The following is a 27,301-nucleotide window of genomic DNA, read 5'->3' as shown; positions in this document are numbered from 1 at the left end:
CAAGTAAAGAATTATTTTCATTTAGAATTTAGTCAATATAAAAGATTATGTAGAAAAAATGTGACATTATCTTTACTTACATTTGACTCCACACTTTGTATTTCATTTACATCATGCCATACTGTTAGAAGTCTGTATCTTTAACACTGTTAAAAACATGAACTTAACAGTATAGTGTGAGGTAAATGAAATGTTATATTAATTTTTAAATCTTAGGATTTGATATAATTTTATTAATTTTTTTATACTTGTATTCTTTTCTCTTTTTATAATTTTAATTTGCAAATTGTACTTTTTTATTACTTTAATGTTTACATTCTATCAATATAACTTATTAATCAATATGTTTGTTTATTATACCTTACTTTTTGTGATTTCATTAGAACATTTTGTTATTTTAAAGTATTTTGCTTTATTAGCATATAACAAAATGTTGCATTAGTTATATTTTGTTACAGGCTGATAGGCAGGTAGATAAGTAATGTAGACAGGCAATATAGCTATTAGCTATATTGCCTATCAGCATTACTTATATACGTAAAAATAAATACTTACTTACCAAATGGATCGCAAGGAATTCCTTTAAATATTATTCTGTAATTTGTTAAAAACAAAGCACCTTCTGCTGGTAAAAGCAGAGGTCCTCCTAAAATTCCTCCTGTTCCTTCTTCTCTGCCATCTGGTATTAAATAAACTCTTAAACCTTCCATCACTAATTCTTCTCCTTGGAGTAGACTAGGAGTTAGTATTTTAGGCTAAAAATAAAATTGTCAGTAAAAAATGAATTAATAACTTTAATAAATAAAATAATTTTATTTAATAAAGTTAAAAATTATAACTGTATTCTTTTATAAGTTAGATGATAAATAAATTAGGTGTTTCATTAATTACATCTTTTTTATTTAACTTATAAAATAAAAATTATAAACTACATTATAAAAAAACATAGTGATAAAACAGTATAAAAATAAATTATGTAGCCATCTAAATTATAGTACAGAAGTTATTAAACTATTACTAAAAAAATGAAAATTTATAATGAATAATTTTTACTATAATATGTGAATATATTTATTACAAGTAAATTAGATTAAATCTAATTTATTCAAAGTAAGTTTATATTAAAAAATTTTAATTCCTGTTGATGAATCCAAAATTATATTACATTAAAATAAATTTAAATCATGAGATTCAATAATGAAGTGTACAACTCAGAAAAATTTCTAAGAAATAAAAATTTTTACAAAATTATTCATTAGGGTATTTAAACATTAAAAACTAAAACTTAATATATAATTTATAAAATGAATTTAAAAGATAAATAATGATAGGGTTTTATTAGCTACTTAAGAAGAATTCTAATATCATTTCTCTTAAAATATTTATTTCAATTTTTCATAAAGAAAATATGACAAAGTTATGTAAATAACAATGTTACATATTCTTTACTCATAATTGAAATAATTAGATATAATAATTATATAAATTCGATTAACAAAGTCAACTTAATAATTTTAAAATATTAACATTTTAATAGAAACATTTATAAAAAAAACTTACTTTCATTATTGGAGGTAGTCGTTTACTTTCTCTATGTACAGCTTCTAATGTTTCTAATTGCATTGCTACTACACCTATGCAAATTATATTTTAAAAAATTTGATATTCTATTTGCTTATAATTTTTTAATTTTATTTTAATTATCTTTTGCAGAATTTAGAGCAATAACATATTACATTAAAAATTATATACAGTAAAGAGTCGAAAATCAGAATCAATTGGGGACTGGGGTTGTTCCAATTAGTGATTTGTTCTGATTACCCATTATGTACGAAAAAATACATTATCCTGTCCGATGTTCAAATTTTTCTCAAATTGTTGCATGTCGCTTCGTGTTGAATTTTCGTCGATTTTAAGTCTAACGAAAATTTTTATAATAATAATAGAGGCTATCGTATCGTTAAAAATTATTTCTGCATTTTGTACAAACAAAATAAATATATTGAAAAATATAAAAACATGAAAATTATACTTTAGAAGTAAATTTAGTATCAAAAACGTTCGATTCAGCACGACACAGTCCGACTGAAAATCGTGCCGATTACCGGCGATTCTGATTACCAGTGTTCCGATTAACGACTCTCTACTGTATATGAAATTTTCACTTCCAAAAACTGATTGTATATAATGTAAAACACACAATAATGATTTTTGATTAATTTATTACTACAAACTACTAAATTAATTATCAAATAATTCAAAAATACATTTTGTATATAATTTAAAAACAGAATCAATGCTTCATTTCATATACATTTAAAATTTATAAAAACCTGTAAAATTTATAATTACCTGGAATCATTTGATGTAGAGATTTGATATGTTCTTCTGTTACACCACTTTCAGTACAAACTTTATCAACAAATCTAGAAACAAATTTTATAACATTCACCCCAACTTCAGAAGTATCTTCTTCAAATCCACTTTCTGCTCCAAAACTATCAGTTTCTGCAATACTATAGATATTACAAATTTAAATTTATGAAGATCTTAAATAAATATAAGTTAAAAACAAAATAATCTACAAAATTTATACAAGAAATATTCATTATTTATACATTTAAAATGAAGATTATTATTATCATCACACAATGATTTGAAATTTTAGTAAAAATAGTGAAACAGTCACAAATGCTATTAAACAGAATAAATAAAAATGTTCATATAAGCAGTATAAAATTTTTAAGCTTAATTTAACTCCATTCATGATTCTATATAATGTTATTTTCATGACTTTCTGAACAACAAAACTACAAAATATTAATTTGATATGAAAAAGTTATACCTTAATATTCAAAAAATATCATGTTTTTTCTATTCTATATTCTAATGTACCATCAAGTCTAATATAGTCCTGATTTTCAAGACATCAATGTCTCAAAAGTAATGTTTTAAAGTAAATAAATCATTTTATTTTAATGTTTACAGTGCTTCACAATGTCTACATTTGATTCCATCATCAGGTCATGGAAGTTGATGGAGGCTGCATAGAATAATTTCATTCTGTATGTTGTGTACTACTTTTGTACCAATTTTCAGAAAAATACATTGATTTTTCCCTCTATTTTTAATTGTTTTTTCATTATACGGTGAATTTTCTGAATTTACCTCAATAACCTTGTATAATATGCAACTCTAATACTTGACTTTTAGACATTTCTCTTTTGTTCACACTTTCTGGGACACATTGAAAGCCAGGGGACTGCCTGTATGTGAATATGCATATGTATGCACAGAAATAAAACAAACAATATACACAAATAAATACCTTAATGATAACGAATTTATACACAGTTCTGTTCTTATAAATTTCAAGTTAATATTTTATTTGCTTCAGTAACTATTAGTTTTTCTTTTAATTTTACATTGTTTTTCTAAAGATAAATATGGAATTATAGTCATAACAAAACTTGAAAAGATTAAAATAAATTACTTATATCAAATTTTTCATTAAATATCATTTATCTATGACATTAAAAATGTGATTTTTTTAATAAATTGTATTTACATCAGTAACATCAAATATAAAACACTGTAAGAAGCAATGTCAAAATATTTTAAAGCTGTATTTGTAAAGTGGTCAATTTTGTCTTCTTGTTCTTTCTTTTGGGTTTGAGAAAAAATTTTGTTAGATTTTTATTAAATAAGATTAAAAAAGCAAAAAAAATTTAACTAAAATTTATATGGAAAAAAAAATGATATTCTGTAAAACTCATTTTAAAAATACTTGGATATGCAATCATATTACTAAAAAAGTTATAAATCTAATTTATTAATTACACATTGGGTTCAAATTTTAAGTATATTGAAATAAATAAATTTTAAATATAAGGAAAATATACAAATTAAAAGAAAACATTAAAACAGTGAAATGTATTTATAAAATGTTATACTTCTAGTTTTTTGTTAATATGCATAAAAATATTTGAGTAAAATAAAATTAATTCCTAAATTACATTCATAAAAATAATATTCTTATATTATTTTTTTTAATAATAATATTGTAATATAAAACAACACTTTTTTGTTAAAACAGTGTTTTATTCATTATCAAATTATTATTTTTATATATTGTTTAAGAAATATACTACTTAATGTGTTCTATAGAAAAAGATTCTCAAATCTTATATAATGTTAAATCTGATTAATAGATGAGAAAATAGAAATATATATAAGTTTACTGTAAATTGATCTTTTCTTCTCTTTAAAGAAAAGATAAATTGGGTTGATAATTATGTTAAGATTTGACTGACACTCAAGCCTAAGACAATAAAAATATTAAACTTTAGTTAATTTTAATATTAAAATCTTAGACATTAAAAATTTTAATATATTATATTGAAATTTTTAATAATTAACATTTTAGGTTCATAATCAATGACTCAAAATCATAATCATAATTTTAACTATTGAAAAAAGTTGTTTTAACTGCAGCTTAATATTTTCATTGTCTTAGGCTTGAGTGTCAATCAAATCTACTACATAAAACTAAAAAACTGGGCAGTCTCTGTCACAGTATGCCAAAAATGGCCACTAGGGGGCCCCTAGCTATTATTTAAATTAACAATAAATTCCGTTTTTTTGCGTAACAATATTAAAATAACAATAAATGCAGTTTTTTGTGTTTTTGACTGCGTTTTAGTAGGGTATGCCATGAGAATGCACATTAAGAAGGGATTTTTTAAAATTCCTCTCACAGGGGAAAAGGTTAAGGATTATCCTGAAGAACTCAGCTTCTACTGTACTATTTTAGATGCAGTTTTTTTGTGTTCTTGACTGCATTTTAGTAGGGTACACCTGCAGAGAAATTTTAGTAGGGAATGACACTGCTGCTGCTAGAACGCCTACTAGGGGGCATCCCAGGCTGCTAGTTTTAACATAATTGTCAACCCAACTATGCACATTCTTTGCATTTCATCATACAGGCATAGCTTGAGTTAAGGTGTTTCACTTTTACGACATTTTGCTAATACAGTGCTTTTCAATTATATTCATCTTTATTTTCAGTACTTGCCTTGCTCTTAAATGCTCTCAAAATAAAATTAATAATAAACTCTTTGAAGATTTTTTTATTCATTATTTTTACTTTTGTATCATTTTTTTTAGGCCTACTGATATATGACTTAATATATGACAGTGTAAATATGTTTTAGGCTTTTAAATGCCCTGACAAGTGTAAAAAAGCTGTGTTGGTGTAAAGTAATACAGTCAACTCTGCGTAAGTCGCCACCCCAAGAGGAAGTGGAAACGTGTCTAGTTATCCGATGTGACGACTAAAGCGAAGTTGGAAAAAAACCACAAAACTACAGTTAGGGAAATACAGTAGTGCATTATACAGTAGTATAGGCTTACAATACATTGTGTCCTCCATTTACAATTATTCTGTAGATGAAAAACTGAAAAATTTGTTTAGTGTTGTTTGTTTCGAGCACTTAACTGTCTCGACTTTCTTTTTCAACGATCACGAATGCCTTGAAAACATCATCTTTGCAATTGTCAATTGTTGGCAAGTAATGTCTAAGGATTCTTAATGCCTCTGGCATGAGAAAATGCAAAATTGGATTCTGGTGTGACGTTGATGTAGATTGTATATTTTCTTTTTGTTTATCTGTTATTATTTTATACATAAAAATACATAAAATGTTAAGGCATTTTTATTAATATAGTATTAAATATATTAATTATATATTAATAAATAAATCAACTCCCCTTCCTGAAAAAAAAAAAAAGTTTGCACCACATGTGCGGAGTGAATTCATTTTTTCAGGAGGGGTGACGACTTATCGAAGAGTGGGACAGCAAAAGTATGTTGACTTATCCTGTGGTGACGAGTTAAACAGTGTCGAGTAAACTGAAGTTTTTTAACATTAATGCCTATGTAAGTCGGCCGGGACCACAGAAAGCTGACTACTTAACCGATAGTGTCGAGTTAGCTAGGTGTCAACTTATGCAGACTCGACTGTATTTGCTTTAAGATAATAATATGGAACTTAACCTGGCATATTAACAAAGTATATGTGGTCATGTGAGGGTGTGTGATGTTTAACAATTTAAAATCTATAACTATAAAATTTACAATATTTATGGACTGCTTTGTTCTAATGATAGAGATTAAACTGGCTACCCATTATGTATTCTTTAAAGGAAAAATATAAAAAGAAAGTCTTTAAATGAAAATTATTATTATTTTTTTTATTTTTTGAAACAAAAATTAACAAATACAAAATAAACAAATTATCATAAAAATTCAAATTTAATACAATTGATTTAAAATAAAAATATTGTTCTATATTACATTTCAACAAGTAGAATTTAAACTAATTTTCATAATTTAAGAGAGTTATATAATAATAGAAAAAATTTTAGTAAGATATAAATCTTTGATAGTTTTTTTTTAATTTGGTTAAATAATAGTATATATTTAATAATAATAATAATTTTATGTATAACACTGACATTCTAATTTTATGCTACATAAAATATCACAGAGAAATAATTGTCTTTCATACCTTGTAGTTACAATGCTATTACTATTGCTGTCTCTTTCAACATCAACTGGTGTCATAATTCCTTTACTTGAATCAAGAGGAATTCTTAAAGAAACCATACGATTTGAAAAATGAATAGCTTGACTATATACAGTTGATTCTTCATTATTAATCAATTCTTTTTGTTGTATTTTATCAATCATAAGCCATAATCTCATCTGTAAAAAAATGTTACAAATTTTTAAATCTTCATTAATTTATTTAAAATAATTATTTATAATTAATTATGAATAATATTTACTAAATTGTTTATTTTGTTGTATCAAAAAGAAAGTAATTTTTTTTTAATTATTAAAGCATTTCAGAAAAATATTGCTGTATATTTAAAATTATATACACTGGACGACAAAAAAAATAATGCACCATGAAGGACTTGTTGGATTTGAATAAAAGTTAGTATGTTGCATCATCATAGCTAGATATGTAAATGATTAGCTTTTGGGATCAGGTTCTTGTGTTGCATCACCACCAGAGGGTAGAAAAGTGCTTCCTCTGTCTGGTATAAAGGTGCACGCTGTGATGACTTGTGCATATGTCCTGCACTTGTGTTGATGGTTGTGACTTCGTTGAGTGATAGACATGCCTCTACGACACATTCGATGGCCTTACACTCAGTTAAGTGAGTTTGAGAGAGGTCACATCGTTGGATTGAGAGAAGGAGGATTGTCATAGCGCCAGATTGGCCGCCATCTGAACCATTCTGATGGAACTGTTAGGAGGTGTTATGAGCAGTGGGTACGTAGAGGTACGCATGAATGGCAAACAGGCTCCGGACGCTATCGACAGACCACCAGGCAGGAGGATCGTCTCATTGTATGTCAAGCACGGACAGTGCCTACAGCTTCGTCATCTACCATTCATACAGCAGTAGCACCTGCATTATGGAACCACGTATCCAGCCGCACCATTTCCAGGCACTTAGTAGAAGGCGGATTGGTCTCCCAATGCCCAGTATGTGTTCTACCATTAACAGCCACCCACCAACACCTCCGTCTGCAGTGGTGTCTTGCATGACAATCATGGACAGCTACCAACCGGCAGTGTATTGTCTTCAGCGACAAATCCTGCTTTTATTTGGGGGCTCACGATGGCCATGTGAGGGTATGGTGACCCGCTGGTCAAGGTGTCAACCCAGCCTATACTGTGGAGCGGCACACGGGCCCAACCCCCAGTGTTATGGTGTGGGGAGCCGCAACATATGACAGTAGGACACCTCTAGTTGTCATGCGTACTACCCTCACAGCCCAACGATATGTGCAATACATCCTCTGGCCACATGTGTTGCCCCTCATGGCAGGGCTTCCGACAGGCATATTCCAGCAGTATAATGCCCGGCTACACACCGCAGCGGTCTCCCAAGCATGCCTACATAACATTGCACACTTCCTTGGCCTGCACGGTCTCCAGATTTATCGTTAATCAAACATGTATGGGACTACCTGGGATGCCAGCTGCGACAGCCGCAGGATCTGACGCATCTTGAGTCTCAGTTGCATCGCGCATGGACAGATATGCCACAGAGCATTATACACAACCTTTATGCCTTCATGCCAAGGCATATCACAGCTTGTATCCGCGCTAAGGCAGCCCAACGGGATATTAGTGCCTGCACTGTATTGAACATTACTGCACAATAAAGTTTGTTTTTTCTTTATGGTTGCAATCATATACCTGTCTAGCTATGTCACATACCAATTTTTATTCAAATCCAACAAGTCCTTCATGGTGTGTTATTTTTTTTGTCATCCAGTGTATATATGAACATAAAAAAAGTTTGACATTACTGTAATCAATATCCAACTATAGATGTGGATATTGATTACAATAATGTCTATATTAATACACAAATAAATATTCATATTAAAATTAAATAAATTTTTGATTAAATTTCAAGTCATAATGCATAGGTTATCTAGATAAAAACAAATAAATTTTTGAATTTTGACATTATTATTAAAGAATGAAAAAAAAAAACCTATTAATCAGATCCAAATCAGATTCAAAAAATGACAATGCCAAAGAAAGGCAACTACTGGATTTCAGATTCAAACTACTAACCTTATTAATAAATTCCCTCAATTTCCATAAATTACATAAAATAACTTAAAATTAAATCTTAGTTATTTATTGTTTGATTTACAGCTTATCCAGATTTATTACACTTTTAAAATCATAAGTTTTTATTTTTAAATTGATATATAGAAACAAAACAACAGAAAAAAACATTTTGAAGATTCAATACTATGTTACTAATTACAAAAGTTTAGTACTGTGATCACTCAGTCACTGATATAACGTATGAAGAAATCATTAACATTTTAAAAATTTTGTTGAAGCTTTAAACCTAATTTTCTGAAAAATGCAGTGAGTCTAATTCCAAAATAATATTTATATAGATATAAATTACTTAATGGCTAAAGCATAACCAAATTTGAATGAAAATTTAAATGTATCTAAACAATATATATTTTAGAAGTAGCAGCAATTTTTACAGACATGACAGCTTTCCTTAAAACATAATAAACAGCATTACAACTATAATTCCTGGTACAGTAGAACCTCGATTATCCGGACTAATTGGGGATGAAGGTAGTCCGGATAAGGAAAAATCTGGATAATTGAAAAAAATAATCATTGACAGTGAAAGACATGTACAGTATGTACATACAGTATGAATAACTTTTATTAGATTTACATATAGCTTCAATATTAAATTATTTTTTATTAAGAAATTCAATTATCGATTTTTGTTTAAAGCTAGCTGTTCTTTTCGAAGCTGCTAAATTGCAAATACTTTTAAGACACATAAATTGTCCTGAGTTACACTCTTCTTGACTCTCAAACCACTTCATGGCGACATCTAAACACTGAAAAGCTTCAGAATGTGTAGGGCCAATATCTTTTACTTCACAAATCTCTTCTTTGTCTTCTCAATCTTGTTCATCTGAGGCAGGTATTTCTTTAATTATTTCATCATTCAAAATTTGAAATCTAGAATCGTTTGCATTGCAATTTAACCACTCGGTTACATCATCTTCGTCACATTCAGCACATACTGAAATTTGTGCTATTGCTTCCGCAATGTCTCCTATACTACTTTCTACTATGTTACTAATAATTTACTAATGGTCTTTTCAAAATTTTGTTTCATGATTTTCTCAAAGTTGATACATCTATAAAATTCCAACTCTCTGCTGCCATGTAGCAACAATCTTTTAAATTTATTTTCTTATGGAAGCTGATAACAGTTTCTTCATTATTTTCATCTGCTAGCAATAATCGTTGAAGCATCTGGTCTCTATATAAGCATTTTACCGTTTCTATCATACCCTGATCCATTGATTGTATTACTGACATGACATTTGGTGGAAGAAATTTTACCGTAAACATTTCATCAATCTGGTTTAAACATTCTATAGATGGATGGGATGGTGCATTGTCTACTAATAATAATGTTTTTCCTCTTTTATCTACGGAGTTTTGATATTTTTTCACTTCTGGAATGAATTGCTTTTCATACCATCGTTTAAAAATTTTTTCATTCATCCAGGCTTTTTTTTTATGGTCATATTCAACTGGAAGGCTTCTGATATTTTTAAAGCATCTGGGGTTCTTTGATTTTCTAATGACAAGCAATGGGAGTCTGTGTCTGCCTGTTGCATTGGCACACACCATAATGATGACACGTTCTTTACTAGTTTTGTACCCTGGTGCAGTATTTTCATGCCTTGATGCTAAAGATTTGTTGAGTAGTTTCTTCCAATTTAAACCGGTCTCGTCAGCATTATAAATAAATTCTTCATTGAATCCTTCCTTCTTCATGAACACCTTCAATGTGTCAATGAACGTGTTTGCTGAAGGTATGTCAGCAGAAAGTTTTCCCCGTGAACTTCAAGTTCCCGATACCATGTTGTCCTTTGAATTTTTCAAGCCAGCCCAAACCTGCTTTGAAGGTGGGATCTCCATTTAATCTTGTATTGAAAAATATTGCTTTTTCACACAATAATAGACCAGATATTGACTGTCCAGATGATTGTCTTTGTATAAACCACATAAACATACACTCTTCAACTTCTTCATTTGCTGATTTTTTCATAACTTTATGCTCTGATGTTCCATCTTCTGACATTAAACAATTAGCAAACTTTGTAATTTTTTCACTTTGTTTTTTTATATCCGATATCATTGACGTTCCAACACCATATTTATTAGATAAAGAACGTCCAGACTGACCATGTTTCAAAGCATTGATTATATCCAATTTGTCTTTTAATGATAATACAACATATTTTCTTTTTGATGACATATCAGTAATACAGTATTAAAAATAAATATTTAAATTGTAATCAAATTTTCAAGAAACAAATGTTCATATTGACTTTGGACTATACTACTGACCAGCACTAACAGACTGCCTATTGTTTAAAGAATCCCAAGAAAGTATTGCTGTCACTTACACATGCATTGCTGCTCTCACTCGCTCATGCTGCTCCAAATGGTTCGATTGATCCATAACTAGTGGTTTGTGTAACAACACATATTGTATCACCACAGAATATCCAGACAGATCAGTGCCATAGACAGTGGCAGGGCAGGACCTAAATTTGATGTGGGCAAGGTACATTTCGTGAGGCCCTCTGGTGACGCAAGAAGACAGATTTTATAAAATAAAAAGCAGTTTAAACTTTCAAATTTTTATTCATAAACATGCAAACTATTCATCATTTTATGATGAGTAAAATTTTTTCGTCACATTCATGGCTTTTAAGTAATGCATAAACCTTTGAAACGTGAGATCATAGGCGGTGACTCATGTCGCTCATGCCTTACACCGCCCTTGGCCATAGAAATGATGTAATTTGAATATAAGTTATTTATAAATATGTACGTCAAATTATATTTTTATTATGATGCAAAATGTATTAAAAAGTTTACGACCACTGTGCTGGGTAAGACGTTGTTGGAACAAAAAAGTTATGCATTCCATGACGTACATAAACAGTGTCACAATTCGCCAAGTGCAAATCAGCAAATTCATAAAATTTTTGTTTATTTTGAACAATCCGGATAATCAAGGTTCTACTGTAATTAAATGTAAAAATGTTTAAAAAAAAAATTACAATAGATATTAACACCAGGGCTGTGAAGCTGGTAAAAATTTACTAAATCTAACTTCAAAATAAACTTAAACTATACTTAAATATAAGTTATAAGACTAAATAAGAAACTTATTTTTTCACAGGACAATGATGAAATATCTTATGATGTCATTAACCATTTTAGTAGGTTTACCATTACAGGTACTCCTCACTTTACAACCTATCTGCTTAACGACCACTCGCACTTATGACTAATCGAATTTTGACCTGCAATTCGAGGAATCCCCTTTCTCAGCTTGAGTGTCAGTCAGTGGCGAATGATGACATGCGCACTAAGCATACTATAATAGGCTAATAGCGTACTATAATAGTCTTTCTACAAATAAATTTGAAGTTTGTTGCATAATTTGTATAATTTTACAATGATCCTATATTCCCAGTGCAAGCTCCTCGCTTATCGACCAATTTGCTTAACAATGTAGTCGTCAGAACGGAACTCGGTCGTAAAGTGAGGAGTACCTATATTACTACATATTGAATGTTGGTAAAAAAATTAGAATTGGAAATTTAAAAATTGAGAATACAATCAGAATTTTGTGTTTTGACTCTACAGCCATAGTTAGCACTCCTTAATAAATATGACATAAGAAAATATTGCTCTGACAAATATGTATACAGACAACATATAAGTTGAACATCATGCCCAAACTGTTTACAAACCAATTTACATGAATGTATACTATACAGCACTATGAATGTATAATATACAGGAGGTGTGGCCAACAAGTCGATCACCAAGATCGCCAAGCCAATTTTGGACGATTGCTCATAATGTCTTGACTTAATGTATTATGTTTGTAACCGAATGCAACAGTATGCATGCAGTTATGACTTTACTCATAGAGAGTGCACCTCATACTGAAACACAGTGTATAAACATAGTATGTATTTCACACTTTCCCCTCCCCACTTAGACTATGCCTACGACAACAAGTCGATTGCAACACATTTTTAAGATAAAAAGTAGATCTTATGTACACAACAGTTGGCCACCCCTGATATACAGGATATGACGAAGACCACAAACATAATAAATTCATAAAATAATGCCAAAAGAGATAATGTATGATCACAAAGCAAGAGTCAGTTGGCATGAATTAAAATAGTGCATGATTAGTCATCAGAATCAGACACTGCTGACAATAAATATAATAAAAAATGATCCACAATCCCAAATAAAAAAGTTGATACATTCATGCAATAATTAGAAATTGATATATATTGGAACAACTTGTCAACTGGCTTCAAAAACTGCATTAAAGAATTTTTCCATTTATCATATTATTAAATATATGATTCAAATGTGAAAAACTGAAGCACATCAAATTATCATCAATCTCCATATTGAATGTTTTGGAACCTCTCATGAGATAAAAACAATCATATTTCATTAATGTAACCACTAACCTTAATGCATAATATTCAAAACCATGATATCATATGATTAAACTTGTGAACTTCTGGCTTAGTGACAATGACAAATTTTGATTGGTTGCTTAGGTTTAGTGGTGCAAGGACCATTTTGGCCATCTGCACTATAAGAGATTTTGAAGCATTTTCCTTACCCTACAGACCTAAGTTCCCTTGACCTTAACCTGTCCCATGTTGTTCCCAAATATTTTCATGTTGACCTCATTTGACCTGCCCAGTTGACCCTGAACATATTCATTTCTGCATCGGAACGTTTTTGATACTAGATGTCACTACGTGTCATAATTTTTATATTAAAACGAACTTTGAAAATATACTAATAAATATAAAAACAAAAAAAATTATATCTATTTTGTTTGTGAAAAATAAATAAATAAAATTTTTTACACCGATTATTATTTTAAAAAAATTTTCATTAGGCTTAACATCGACAAAAATTCAACATGCCACACGCAACGGAGAAAAATTTCAACATGGGATAGGTTAATTTGTTGTAGAAGATGAAGAAACCTCTTCCAGGGCAGTAACTTTCAATACAAAAAAGCTATTACAAAATGCTAATACAAACACGGATCCACAATAATATTAACAAGAATCATTCTACCAATTGCATTCACTAATTTTTGGAGCTCTGAAAAAATTGCTTTGCTTTGCAAGAAATTACACTGATGATAAATGTTTGTTCTAATATGATAACAAATTTTCTTAATGCATTGTACAGTACATGTTATCCTTACTTTTACTCAACTTCTACAGATTAATAGAAAATATACTGTATTGCATGTATTATATATTATTATATACACATACATACATACATACACATACAAAAATGTAGAGTTCTAACTTTTTCCAGCAACAATTCTTTATTAATTAAACATTTTCAACTATCTAAGTAGCCATCATAAGGATCAAACATTTATGTAAATAGCACTGTTTTAAATTTTAATGTTCTTAGAAGTGTTCTAAATATGGATTGAAAGTAAACAAACCAAAAATAATATAAAATAAAATTAAATACAAATGATAAAAACGTTAACCAGAAAATGATGATAATACATCAAAAAAAAATACAATTGTTAAATATGTACAATACATAAATAATTAATCTGCAGTTTTAACCTCATCTCTCTTTAAGGACACAAGACTCTTAAAAACAATGACGGACCAACATACAAGAAAAACTATAAAAATAACCATATGCAAACATAGTATTAAAAATTCATAAGAATGCCACATGTTTATCTGCAGCATGAATGCATTTTTTAAACCAAGACAAAGCTAAAACCATGGACTAATTATTTATATATATATATATTAACAATTCTGTTTTTCTTTGATGTATTATCTTCATTTTTTAGTTAATATTTTTGTCATTTATATTTCATTTTATATTATTTTTGATTTATTTATTTTCAATTATATTTAGAACACTTCTAAGAACATTAAAATTTAAATTTAAAAGAATTCTATTTACATAAATGCTTGATCCTGATAATGGCTTCTTAGATAGCCAAAAACATTTGATTAATAAAGAATTGTTGCTTGAATATAAGAGAACCCTTCACTTTTAAATACTTTTATTCAGTTTAAGACACTTTTTAATATACACAAAAATGCTAGCAATTAAAATTTTGTAGTAAAAAGATTAACAATTTATTACAATTATGTATTAATCAAAGCTGAGTTTTGATTCATATAGGAATAATTATAGATAGATGCATTTTCTTTTACTGCTATAAAAAGTAAACTGAAAAGTCAAGGAATAAATGTTTATTATTTTCAATTTTATTAGTTTAATTAAATTTATAAAAATGGTAAATAAAATTACTTGTTCGGCAGCTATCTCCAAAGCTGTTGGTTCTGAAGGTCGTAGATAATGACCTGTAGATCTCCGATTATTTACATCACCTCCATTACGGCCACCTTCTCGACTCCATAAAGATCCAAGATCTTTATTCTTTGAAATAATATATATGGATAACTATTTAAAGTAACTTCAATAATTTAAACTTAAAAGCATAATGAAACTCACATCTCGTGGACTAGTTGGAGAGAGAGATTTTCTATCATTCATTTGGATACTATGTGGAACATATAAAGCTCTAATATCACGTTGAACATCTTGATAAAAAGCAGCTTCCCAAAACTGTTGATTTGACCACACAGCATGATCTTGTATACATGTATAAGCAAATTGTATTACACCAGTACATAGTTTCTAGATAAAAAAATTAATAGGAGAAATATATAACATGCATGTATATCATACACATATAAAATTACATAACATAATATAAATATAATTAAAGTTTATATGAAAATTCTCTCTCTACTTTTTGAATTTTTATAAAACTTTTAAAAAATTTAGTTGTATTTCTTTCTCACCCGACAAAATGCCATAGCTAGTGGAAGAATTGTTGCAGCTACACCATGTTCATCCATACTAGAATCATCCTAAATGTAATAAGAAATATTATTATAAATAACATTACATATATTTTTCTATGATATAATTAGTCCCAAAATTTTAATATTTTTACTAATTAATAATAATAATAATATTTTTTTAAAGAAATAAGCTACAGATCATAGAATAATTAAAATCATTTAATTTAAAATTAATTACATAGATATAAAAATGCAAGAACTTAAATAATGATTCAAGCTCTCAAGTACTATAAATGCAGAGTTGCTATAAAAGATTTAAATAATTTTGTAAATAATAAAATGCACAAAAACCTATCTTATGCAAAACAACTTTACAAAACAAAATATCTACTTCAAAGGTAGATTTAAATCTTTTTATAGATACTGCTAAATTTAATGTTTCTTATTTTAATTATAAAAATTATAGTTAGTTATTGATATTAGATGATTTATATAAACAAGAGAAACACTGAATTTTAAGTAAATATATTTTATTTAAGTGATAGGTTATTTATATTATTTATTTATATTTTCTATCATTTAGCCTATCATTTAAACAATGTTGCAAAAACTAATTATAATAAATTCTTTTTTCTTTTTTTTACCTGAAGAGCACAATTCATAAGTCTAACAACAAGATCAAATTGCTGATGTTCCAACATTGCTTTATTTCCTGTAACATGATTTGCTAATTCTTGAGTTAAAGCTAATCGGGCAGTCTTATTTTTAAGAGCTCTTAATACTGCTGGAAAAGTCTATAATAAAAATCATGAATTAGAAAGTATAAACACAAAGTATTTAAAAAATTGCTGAAAAACTATTTTAACCCATTAAGTATTCAGTTCGATAAGAAAATGACTTGCCAATTAGTTAGATTAATCAGAATTCTGATTCCAGATTCCTCTAATTCCACACACTAAACAAAATCTCTAAATATTTTCATAAATACTATTTCATCTTTCTTAACTTTACAAAATCCATTTGTGAAAAGAACAAAGATTTTTGAAATTTTTAAAATTTAACAAGCCATTGTTTATTATGACATCATCACAATGCCAGGCTTCAATTTTAATCATATTTTCAATTTATTTGATTTAAAATATATGCTCTCTACCTCAAATTAGTACTGTAGTGTCTTGTCTTTGTACAACATACTTTTCCATCACCAGTGGAATCATGCTGGCCATCTATTAACTGCTTTCAGGGGGAAAAGTTTTTAATTGAAATAACATGACTTCCGGTTTGCATCAGAAGTTCATATATAGTTAATCGAGGCCTCCTGCCCCTAAGGTTTCCATATCTAATCTCATCTTTCATCTAACTAACTCTGTTCTTGAAATTAAGGAAAGACAGCAGATAGACAGCAGTGGGAATTTTATAGGTCTACAAATTTTTCCAAATTGCAGCCCAAAAAGTAAATTTATTTCAAATTCAAATGTTTTATTTTAAATCAATTTATAATTTTTGCATATTTTTCAAATATCTCATTGAATACAATATTCTTAATAGGAAACTTATTTTCATCTATTTTTGTGCGTATTCTAATATTTTTAAAAGAGAGAGTTACTTCACAAAGTACTGTTCACATATTGTCACACCTGTGCAATGATAACCTGTTTGATCGATTCCTTTCTAGTATATAAGTATGACATGACAAATCTTAGTTCAACCATACTAACATATTCCAAATTTCAACTAATTAATAATTATATATTTTGGACCTAAGGTTTTTAGGGTTTCATTAAAAAAATTTACTTTTGTTAAAATCTTTTAAAATTATGCCTAAATATTACGTAAGATAGGGAAGGGGAAGGAGGATCAAAGAAAATATTACGGTTTCTTACACAGGGGTGGTGGGGGTCTAGAATAGCCAAAATCGCCCTTACGTAATTTATGGATGGCCCCTATTGCATAAAGTTTTTTATTTTGAACAATATAAATTGTTCAATCTTGCTGATCTTGAATGATGTTTCTTTTACATACATTTAAATACCATACAAACTAAACTTTTTGTATTTGTAAAAAGATGTTAAAATTGGACTTGTAGCTCATCTATTATGTAATTCACAGTATTTTTTAAATATTAAAATATTATAAGCATTACTTTAAATTATTATAAATGGTAGAAATATTTGTTTAAATTAAATTTAAGAAAAAAATAAAGTACATAATTTGTTTAAAAAAAATTATAATACACATTTACTGATAAATAATTGAAATTAATCAATAACAATGTGTAATTCTGATTTACAAGCCTACCTTGTTCTAGAAAAATCTCATAGATCAAAATTTTATAAATAGAATAGATTTACTATTATTTCTTATGGTGAAAATTTATAACTTATACCAACAAATAAGATTAAAGTGCCAAATAACATCTATTTATCTATCAATTAATGATTGTAAATGAAATAACATAAATGAATATGTTGATTAGGTTATTCACCCACATAAAAAAACTAATATGAAATGACAAGGTAATAAGACATAAGAGAAGAAAACATGAATTATCAGACATCTCTACATAATACAAAAACAATACTTTGTTAAAAAAAACAAGTAAAATAGATCAAAGTAAAATTGCTTTTTAATTACTGAAATTGTAATCACTAATAAAAAAATTTATAACAATTAGCATTACTCCTAATGAATGAAGACACAATGTCAACGAAACAATGAAAATGGAGACACGCCTACAAGCCATGTAAATCAATGTGCAGGAATTTCATTCTCATTGCATTCACAGTTAGAATATTTTGCACTTGTAAATATTGATTGCTCTGGTTTCAAGTATTTCATCTCATAAATGGGAAAGATATAAAAGAAAACAGCTCACTGTATTGAACTCCTATATCAAATACTCAAACAGTGGCCACATTATACTAAAAACATTGATACAAATAAAATTGATGTCAATATATTATTGTAAATGTTTAAAAATAACTTAAAGATAATAAATATAAACCAGTACATCATGTACAGTACATATGAATTAAATAATCATAATAATTTAAATAATTTATGACTTCTAAGAAATATAGTTGGTAATGATTCTAAATATGATCAATTAAACAAGATTAACCAGAATTATTTAAATATAATTTAAATTTATATAAATTATTTACCTTTATTTATTAAATTCAATATATATTAACTTATTAATCATTCTTATTCTAAAATAAGAATTTAAAAGTTACTTAAATGGTTATTGAAAAAAAGAAAAAATGCTAAATTAAATTATTTATCTTTTTAAAACATACTTAATAGACATCATTAATTTAATTATATTTTACGCCTTAAAACCTAAAATAAATAAAATTAATAAACTACCTTCCGTGCATCAGAGATTTTATTTTCAAATATACAAGTTACACAATTTCTTAATACTTCTAATCTCCTTGCACTATTTGTCAAACTTCTATTATCTTCAAGTGCAGTGATTGGAATACCCATTGGAACAATATGTGGTTGTTGAGGTTTCATTGCTTGTAATCTAAAAAAATTTATTTTTATGTGATGATAAGTATCCAATTATTTAATTTACAAATTAATTACTTTATGAATTAATTTTTTTCTAATTTTTCACAAATGAGTGTCCATTTCATTTCATAAATAGGTGACTAAACAACAGACCATTTCATTTTTTAAAATAAAATTTTATAATAATGTAGATCTTTCTTGGACACCCTGTATTTTATTTACATTTTAAATAAATAATATTTATATGTAGTTGTTTCTAATCTTTTGCTCTGAGGACTTATCTGGGAGTGCAAACAACTCCAGGAATTACTTCTTGTTTCTTTTGTTCTTTGGAAGTAAGCACAAAATTGCTATGTAGAATTTATCAAACAGGAACACTTTTTGATAAATAATTTAAACTTTAATTTGTAAAAAGAAAATGCATTTTGGCCTATTTGCCCCTCTTCAGTACTTTTTATACATTTTGATAAAACTGAAATAATATTTAATAGTGACAGATGGAATAACTAAGTACCTTAAAAACAAAGGGGGTAAAACAAGTAAAACTGTAGAACATAAAAGTTAAATCTTACTAAAAAAAAATTGTATAATAAGGACTGATAAGGGCAAATATCAGAAAATGCATTTCATTTTTACAAATTAATGGTTACTTTATTCATCAAAAATGTTCCTGTGAGAGATCAGACTTGAAAAAAAAAATTTTTTTTGGGGTGAAAATTTAATTAAAACTTGCTATAATTTTTCCCACAATTGTTAAAAATTTAAAGAATATGATTTTATCCTTCTGTGGAGTCATTCCCTTTTGAGATGAGACATCAAATGTGTCACCAGGAACTTGGCGATGAGAAATTGCTATTGGACATAGGCACTGCAACATTGCCAAAAAAGGGCAAGGGAGAAAAGAGGGAGGATCCCCAATAAAAGACAATGACTAATGATGACAATAGTTCATCCTTGAGAGAAGTTTGCCGTCATTGCTGGTTTGCTTTGAACTGGTGTTCACACCCGATCCTGTTTCGGATCTTACGGCCATCGTCGATCCTCTACCCTTCTCAAGACATCCAAGACTTCTGAACCACTGGGCAGACCAGCAGTCAATGATCCATCGATTCTGAGATTCCGAAAAAGACCCAGACAAAAAGGGATCAGCTTCTGCTAACTAAGGTATTTACCAACACACAAACGATTGTAAATTCTCTCTCTCTCACGGCATCCACAATATTAATGATAAGGGATAGTTTTCTATAATTGTTATACAAAATTAGCACCAGCTAAGTGTCTGTAAATCACATTGATAAATAAACAAGTATTGTTAATTGTTAAATTCGTAGTAGCGTATACTTCTTCCAGTAGTCTCTCAAGCCATCTCCATCCCAAATCTGAGCACCTACAAATGCGACCGCTCACATTAGAAAGACAAAATAAGCAGCCATCTAGGTTTCTGTGCCTGCCTAAAAGACACAGTGGTGTCAGTCCTGATGAACTAGTCATTGCAAACGTGGTGTTGACCCTTTGTCCTGTGGTGCCAAAGCATAGGGGTGCTCCGGCATTGTCACATTTCTGTATGATAAGTTCTACATAGCAATTTTGTGCTTACTTCCAAAGAGCTCCAGGAATTTTTCATGGATGATCTGTCTCAAATATTTCAAGGTTTCATTTCACACCACCCAGCCATTCTCATTGTGAGCCAAGCCAAACCCACAATGATTATGGAAAAATAGCTCTTAGTGCAAAAGGACAGAAAGAGCTAAAAAAAGTTTTTGAATTGTCAATTTTCTAATTTTCTGTTAAAAATATTTTATGCAAAACTGTTATATTGGCAATTAATATCATTAAAAGTTTATATTATATTATATTAGTGTTTTATATTAAAAATATAAGAGGGATAACAACTTAATAAAATTTTTTCTTTAAATTAAACTATAATTGAACATTAAAATCAGGTATTGCATAATTTAAGCCAATTACTTTGAAAATGTTGTCTTCACAATTAAGGAGCTTGGTGGAAAATGGCATATCCTATATTAAGTTTCCTAGAAAAAGGGGGTTTGGTGGATAATATGTAATGTGTTATTAATGTGGATATACAACCCATGAGGCATGCACCTGAACAATGAAAAGATGAATCAATGATACAAAAATCCAAATTTGTTAATAACTCATTTTTTGTAGTTTTGTATAATATCCATTTTCCACTAAGCTTCTCAGATTTATAAAATAAAACTTGATATAAAATCTCAAAGAGAAATTAGAAATGAAAATTACTTTGTTCTGAGATTATTTTTTGTTAAACCATCTTCCATTATTTCTTGAACTAATTTACCACATAAAAGAGGAAATGTAGGTTGATGAATTCTAGTAAAAGCTCCTTCAGTAGGTCTTGGTATTTTTTGAACATATGGTTGAGGATTTGGATTTTCCTTAAGAGAGAACAAATATATAATTTTTAAGAGTATATTAAATAGTAATCTATTTACATTAAATCATCCATTTGTTTAAAAATAGATTATAATATTACTGCATCTTACAAATGATTCAAAGACATATTATACATCAAAACCTAATTTTTTTTCTTTTCTGAATCATTTCAACATAATCTAAATTAAATTTTTTTATGAAAGTACATGACACACATACACAAAGCACAAAAAAAATACAAAAAAAAAAAAAAAAAAGGAAATTTATCATAAATAAGAGACTAAATAAATAAAATTCCTCTATAACATATATATATACAGTAGAGCATCGATTATCCGATCCCCAATTAACCGACTTATCGGTTAACCGACTGCGTTCTAGTTGGCAAATTCAAATGTCCGCTAGTGATGTGGCGCTACAATATTTGGTTGTCTTGGCTACTTTAATATTATTTTTGTTAAATTTTTGCATTTTTTAGCTGGCAGCACTGGCTCGACCATGAAAGGGAGGCTAGTATTTAAACCAGGCCTAATACACTATACTAATAATGCATTTTTTCATACTTTTCGGTTATCCGACTTTTCAGTTATCCAACCAACCCCAGTCCCCAATTGAGTCGGATAATCGATGCTCTACTGTATATATTATTATATATATATATATATATATATCATAAATCAATTCAATATAGTAATTTAAAGTAAAAATATAAAAAATAAAATTACTATAAATAATAACAATTTATTTAATTTTAATGCAAAATATGTTTATCACATTAAATTAAATAGATCAATGCTTTAAATAGATAACTTTACATATAAATTTTTAAACACTTACATTTAAATAAAGTTGATTTGCTAAATCTTCAATATGTTTCAAAGCTAACTCTGGATTTTTTGTTTCTGCTTTCATTACATCTTGCATGCCTGCATAAAGCTAAATAAATAATGTTTTTTGTTATTGTTGTTGTTATTACAATTATATTTAATTCAATGCAGTATATACTGTATTTTATGGACTATAAGACGCACCTTAATTTTTAAATAATTTAAAGAAAAAAAAAAAAAATACCTATAAGACGCTACGGACTATAAGACGCACCTGAATTTTGGAGGCAATTTTTTGAAGAAAAAAGTGCATCTTATAGTCCGTAAAATACGGTAATTAATTTTTATTAACACAGTATTCAAGATATGTTTTACCATACCAATGAAGACAATTTCAAGATTGTTTTGTCTTGTTATAACTTTCTAGTTAATATTGTTAACATATACGGTAAGACCCCACTTAACGCAGCCTCGATTAACACTAATTCAATATAACGCAGTCTGCTTGAAGCCTAAAAAAAACTCAAAATTTACGCTGATTTAAATTATCATGGCATTTTATTAATTCGTATATAATACGATTATTTACGAACAAATCAGCAAAAGGTAGAAATTTGCCGTAGCACTGTACATTCCTTAAATTTATGTTTGTTTTGTGCAATTTTGGAAAATATAACATTGTGGATGCCATAGAAAATATTGACTTTGCTTGACAAGAATTAACTGATGAATGCATGAACAGATGTGTGGAAGAATATATGGCTGAAGGTATCCAAGAATTCTCAATGAGAAGAGTCTATTCCTGTATTATTAGGTTGACCAGTTGACCATTTGGTCAAACCTAATCAATACAGCAGGAGTAGGAGATGTAGATGAGCAGGATATTGAGGAGTTACTGCAGGTTTCTGGTGAGAGAGAGCCTTACCAACAACAACCTTCAAGAACTGGCAGAACAAGGAATTTATGTAGAACTGGAAAACAGTGATTCTGAAAACTAAGAACCCAAAGAATTTCTTTACAGATCTCTTTAGTAAAAGTTTGGTAACGATAACCGAAATTGTTGATCAAATTGTAGCGAATGATCCAAATTTTGAAAGGAGTGCATAAGCAAGACAAGGCGTTTTGGATGCAATCTTCTGGTATCGACATTTGCTTAAGGAAAGAAAAAAAAGCAACAAATGAAACTACACTACTTTATCACAAAAAACAAGAATTTCAGAAGAGCAAGGACATTTGTCACAAAAAATGAACTTTGCATTTCTGTGTGCATATGTTTATGTGTTATTTAACATATTATTACACAAATTAATATAACAACAACTTAAAATTGAAATAAAATTTGTGTATTTTTTGTTGCATGTTCCCCTTTCCCTATTTACTCCATGTTAAAATGACCTTGTTTAATGTTGTTTCATTTAGCGCTTTGTTGTCTAGAAACTCATCCCCTGCATTAAGCAGGGTCTTACTGTAATTTAATTTTTGCTCCCTGTAACAAGGATATATCTCTATTACCTTGAATTTATGCTTTCCCCTTTCATCTCTCATTAAATATCTTATAAATGTCAAGTTGCATGTTGTAATTCTAAATTCTTTACATTTTGATATTATACTATATAATTCTTTTATTAAATATTTTACAAATCCAAAGTTGCATATGTAATAATTACAAAGTTTTGAAATAAATAATCTATACAATTATTCTTACTTATTAATTAATTTATAATATTCAATTAAAAACATAAACTTCAAGTAACAAACTCCAGAAAAATTTTAATAAGTAAAAATGTTTTTGATTCCTTTGTTACTTACAATCCCCAAGTTACTTACAATGTACAAAAAAATAAATGCATTTGAATATCTGGTTAATTCGAATATTAAAAGTATAAAATAAAAGAACATGTAACAGTTACACATTCGATCACAAACTGAAAATCATAAAATGCAAGATCATTAATTATAGTAGAGCATTGATTATCCAAATCAATTGGGGACTGGGGTTGTTTGAAAAATCGATTTTTCGAATAAGTGATTATGTATGAAAACATACATTATTAATATACTATATTAGTATATCCCAATAACAGTATATTAATATATCCCATGTTGAAATTTTTCTCCGTTGCATGTCACTTCACATTGAATTTTCCTCAATATTAAGCCTAACGAAAATTTTTATAATAATAATCGTGGTTATTGTATCATTAAAAATTATTTCTTTATTTTGTGCAAACAAAATAAATATATTGAAAATTTAAAAACAAAAAAAATTATACTTTAGAAGTTAATCAAGTATCAAAAACAGCACAACACATGTCCCGACACAGTCCGTCTGGAACACTTTCAGTTAACTGAGATTTCGATTGATCGGTGTTCGGATAATCGATGCTCTACTGTATTTACAAATTGGATAAACCTTATAAACAAAAATAAAATAATTCTGCAACTACTGCAATTAGCATGGACTGAATGCCTTTGTTCTTTATGTACATTGTAAGCAACTGAAGATGATCAGCAAAGGGATCAAAAATGTTTTTGTTTATTAAAATTTTTCTGAATTTACTTAATGTTGCTGGATGTTTTTAATTATCTTAATACTCTATTTGTGGTTATTTTTATAATATTCAGATTAAATAAAGATTCTATTTATCAATCTCTTAATAAAATCACATTAAATTTTCTACAATGATGAATGAAATAAAACTCAGTCATGCATCCAATTAATCAAACTGTTCTTTATATATAAACAACTAGCTGACCCGGCCACACGTTGTTGTGGCTCAAAATGTATCTATTATAAATGTATAACACTTCCCCCGTGGGGGGAATTTCAAAAAATCCCTTCTTAGTGTACATTCTCTTGACGTACCCTATTAAAACGTAATCAAAAACGCATCTAAAATAGCATAATAAAAGCCGAGTTCTTCACAGTAAGCCTTAATCCCGTCACTTTTCCCGCTGGGGAATATCGAAAAATCCCTTTTTAGTGTATATTCTGTTGACGCAACCTATTAAAACGCAATTAAAAACGCAAAAAACCGCATGTAAAATAGTATAATAGAAGCCGAGTTATTCACGGTAAGCCTTAATCCTGTCCATCTCCCCCACTGGGGGGAATTTCGACATGTATATTATATAAAAACACGTGCGTATTCGAATGCAACGTTGTGTCAAAATTTCAAAGGAATCGGTAGGAACAAACGAACGTTATATTTTATTTATATAGATAGATAGAAAATGATCTGCTTCAGTCCATTCTCACAGAAAAGCATAATGCCTCACAGAAAAGCAAACTTAGGTCGTCGGAAGTTAGCGCCATCTGTTGGACATAAAAGCCTTAATCCATATATAAATATATTTTTGAAAGGGGGGAAATGGTGTAGGGGTATGAAAAATAGATAGTAGCCGATTCTCAGACCTACTGAATATGCATATAAAATTTGGTAAAAATCGGTAAAGCCGTTTCGGAGGAGTAAGGTAACTAACATTGTGACACGAGAATTTTATATATAAGATAAATATCAAATAAATTTAAATTTAACATAGAAAGTAGCTTCACACTGAAATATATTTAAGGTGTTTTCAATCATTTTACAAAAATTGAAAAATTTGAATAGTATATTTTATTTTAGGCATATTTTTGAAATTTAAATATCAAATAGAATTGTTTACATAATATGCAAATAAATTAAAAATACATTGATAATTTAAGAATTTCTAAATAATTAAGTAATTAGAATTTTATTATGCTACTTCAACATAATTATTTGCAGAAATTATTTTAAACTCAAGAGTACACAAGACTGTGGTCTCTGACATATATACGAACTGTATTGTTAAAGGATGCAGAAAAATAGCCAATGCTGGCATATATATTAAAAATACATTAAAAACAAATACTTTATATTGATGACCAAGTCCTAATAAATGAAAATAACAATTTCTTACAAATGGCACATCAGAAGTAAAATCTGCATTAGTAACAAGTGTATTAAACAAATCAACACTTTTAAATGCTTAAGATATATCAACTATTGTACAAAAACAAAAATATATGCAAAAAAAAATTAACAACTATTGGTATTACCAGAACATTAAATCATATTTTCAAATCCAGTCTGGTCCACAAAAAGACAAGATCCATATTATACTTGCCAGATTGATTCTCATCCACTATTCACATGCATGGACATTAAACCAATAAAGACAAATGTTTAGATGTGTTTCATGTACAGAACAGCAGAATATAGAAAAATCAACAAAAAAGAAAGTTTGAAGGAACTTAGAGTATCATCTTTATTGGACTGTACCAATGAATATAGGAATTTATAAATCCAACACATACATAGAATAGATACAGGCAGATAACCTAAAAGAATTTTAAATTGTAAACCTCATGATCAAAGAAATAAAGACAAACCTCTGAGAAGATGAAAGGTAATTAATAAGTCCAAGACATAATACTAGTTAGGGTAGTGATATATTTGATATTTGTGAATATATCTATTTTATTTTATTTTATATATTTTAAATTGATATATGAAAAACTTTTTCTTACCTCATCAAAAATATCACAGACTCGATATGGGGGACCTCTTTCAGAAACGAAAGTGTTAAAAAACATACAGTCAAGCACCTTTGTAACAAATTCACTATCTGTTAGACCCCGCTGACCTAAAAAAGCTGCCTGTAAATAAGTAATTTATAATAATTTAAATAGTAATAAAAAAAAATCTATTTTTTTACTAAAAATAATATCTAATAATAAAAATGTTAGTATGTAAAATGTCTACAAGGACTTATTTTATTAATAGGATGTATTATACTGATGACCTAGTTCAGCAAAATTTAAGAAAAACTAATCAGAAAAAAACAGTCTTTATTTTTCACCTGAACACCTTTTATGCAATATAATTGTGTTTCAGACCTGTTTGTTCCTCATCAGCAGGTT

At 28.3% G+C, this 27,301-nt stretch overlaps 1 protein-coding gene across 2 annotated transcripts in view; it reads right to left on the bottom strand.

Moving 5' to 3' along the window:
• The window catches only part of Sbf (SET domain binding factor), a 139,992-nt gene that overhangs the window by 57,470 nt on the left and 55,221 nt on the right, over positions 1-27,301 (bottom strand). The window contains exons 11-22 of one of the 2 annotated variants that reach the window (XM_067273684.1): positions 26,909-27,037; positions 22,364-22,462; positions 21,374-21,528; positions 18,959-19,121; positions 16,234-16,383; positions 15,587-15,655; positions 15,234-15,419; positions 15,030-15,182; positions 6,570-6,766; positions 2,353-2,516; positions 1,561-1,634; positions 560-755 (exon numbers count right to left, since the gene is read on the bottom strand). In XM_067273684.1, coding sequence (XP_067129785.1) covers positions 560-755; positions 1,561-1,634; positions 2,353-2,516; positions 6,570-6,766; positions 15,030-15,182; positions 15,234-15,419; positions 15,587-15,655; positions 16,234-16,383; positions 18,959-19,121; positions 21,374-21,528; positions 22,364-22,462; positions 26,909-27,037 — 1,735 coding nt within the window. The remainder of the gene's footprint in view (positions 1-559; positions 756-1,560; positions 1,635-2,352; positions 2,517-6,569; positions 6,767-15,029; positions 15,183-15,233; positions 15,420-15,586; positions 15,656-16,233; positions 16,384-18,958; positions 19,122-21,373; positions 21,529-22,363; positions 22,463-26,908; positions 27,038-27,301) is intronic. The other variant, XM_067273685.1, reaches the window with a different exon arrangement.

Source organism: Centruroides vittatus, unplaced genomic scaffold, assembly GCF_030686945.1.
Source record: "Centruroides vittatus isolate TY-2023 unplaced genomic scaffold, ASM3068694v2 contig_484, whole genome shotgun sequence".
Taxonomy (NCBI): domain Eukaryota; kingdom Metazoa; phylum Arthropoda; class Arachnida; order Scorpiones; family Buthidae; genus Centruroides; species Centruroides vittatus.
Note: the sequence above shows the minus strand (reverse complement) of the source record. Positions and strands in the feature narration are given on the sequence as shown.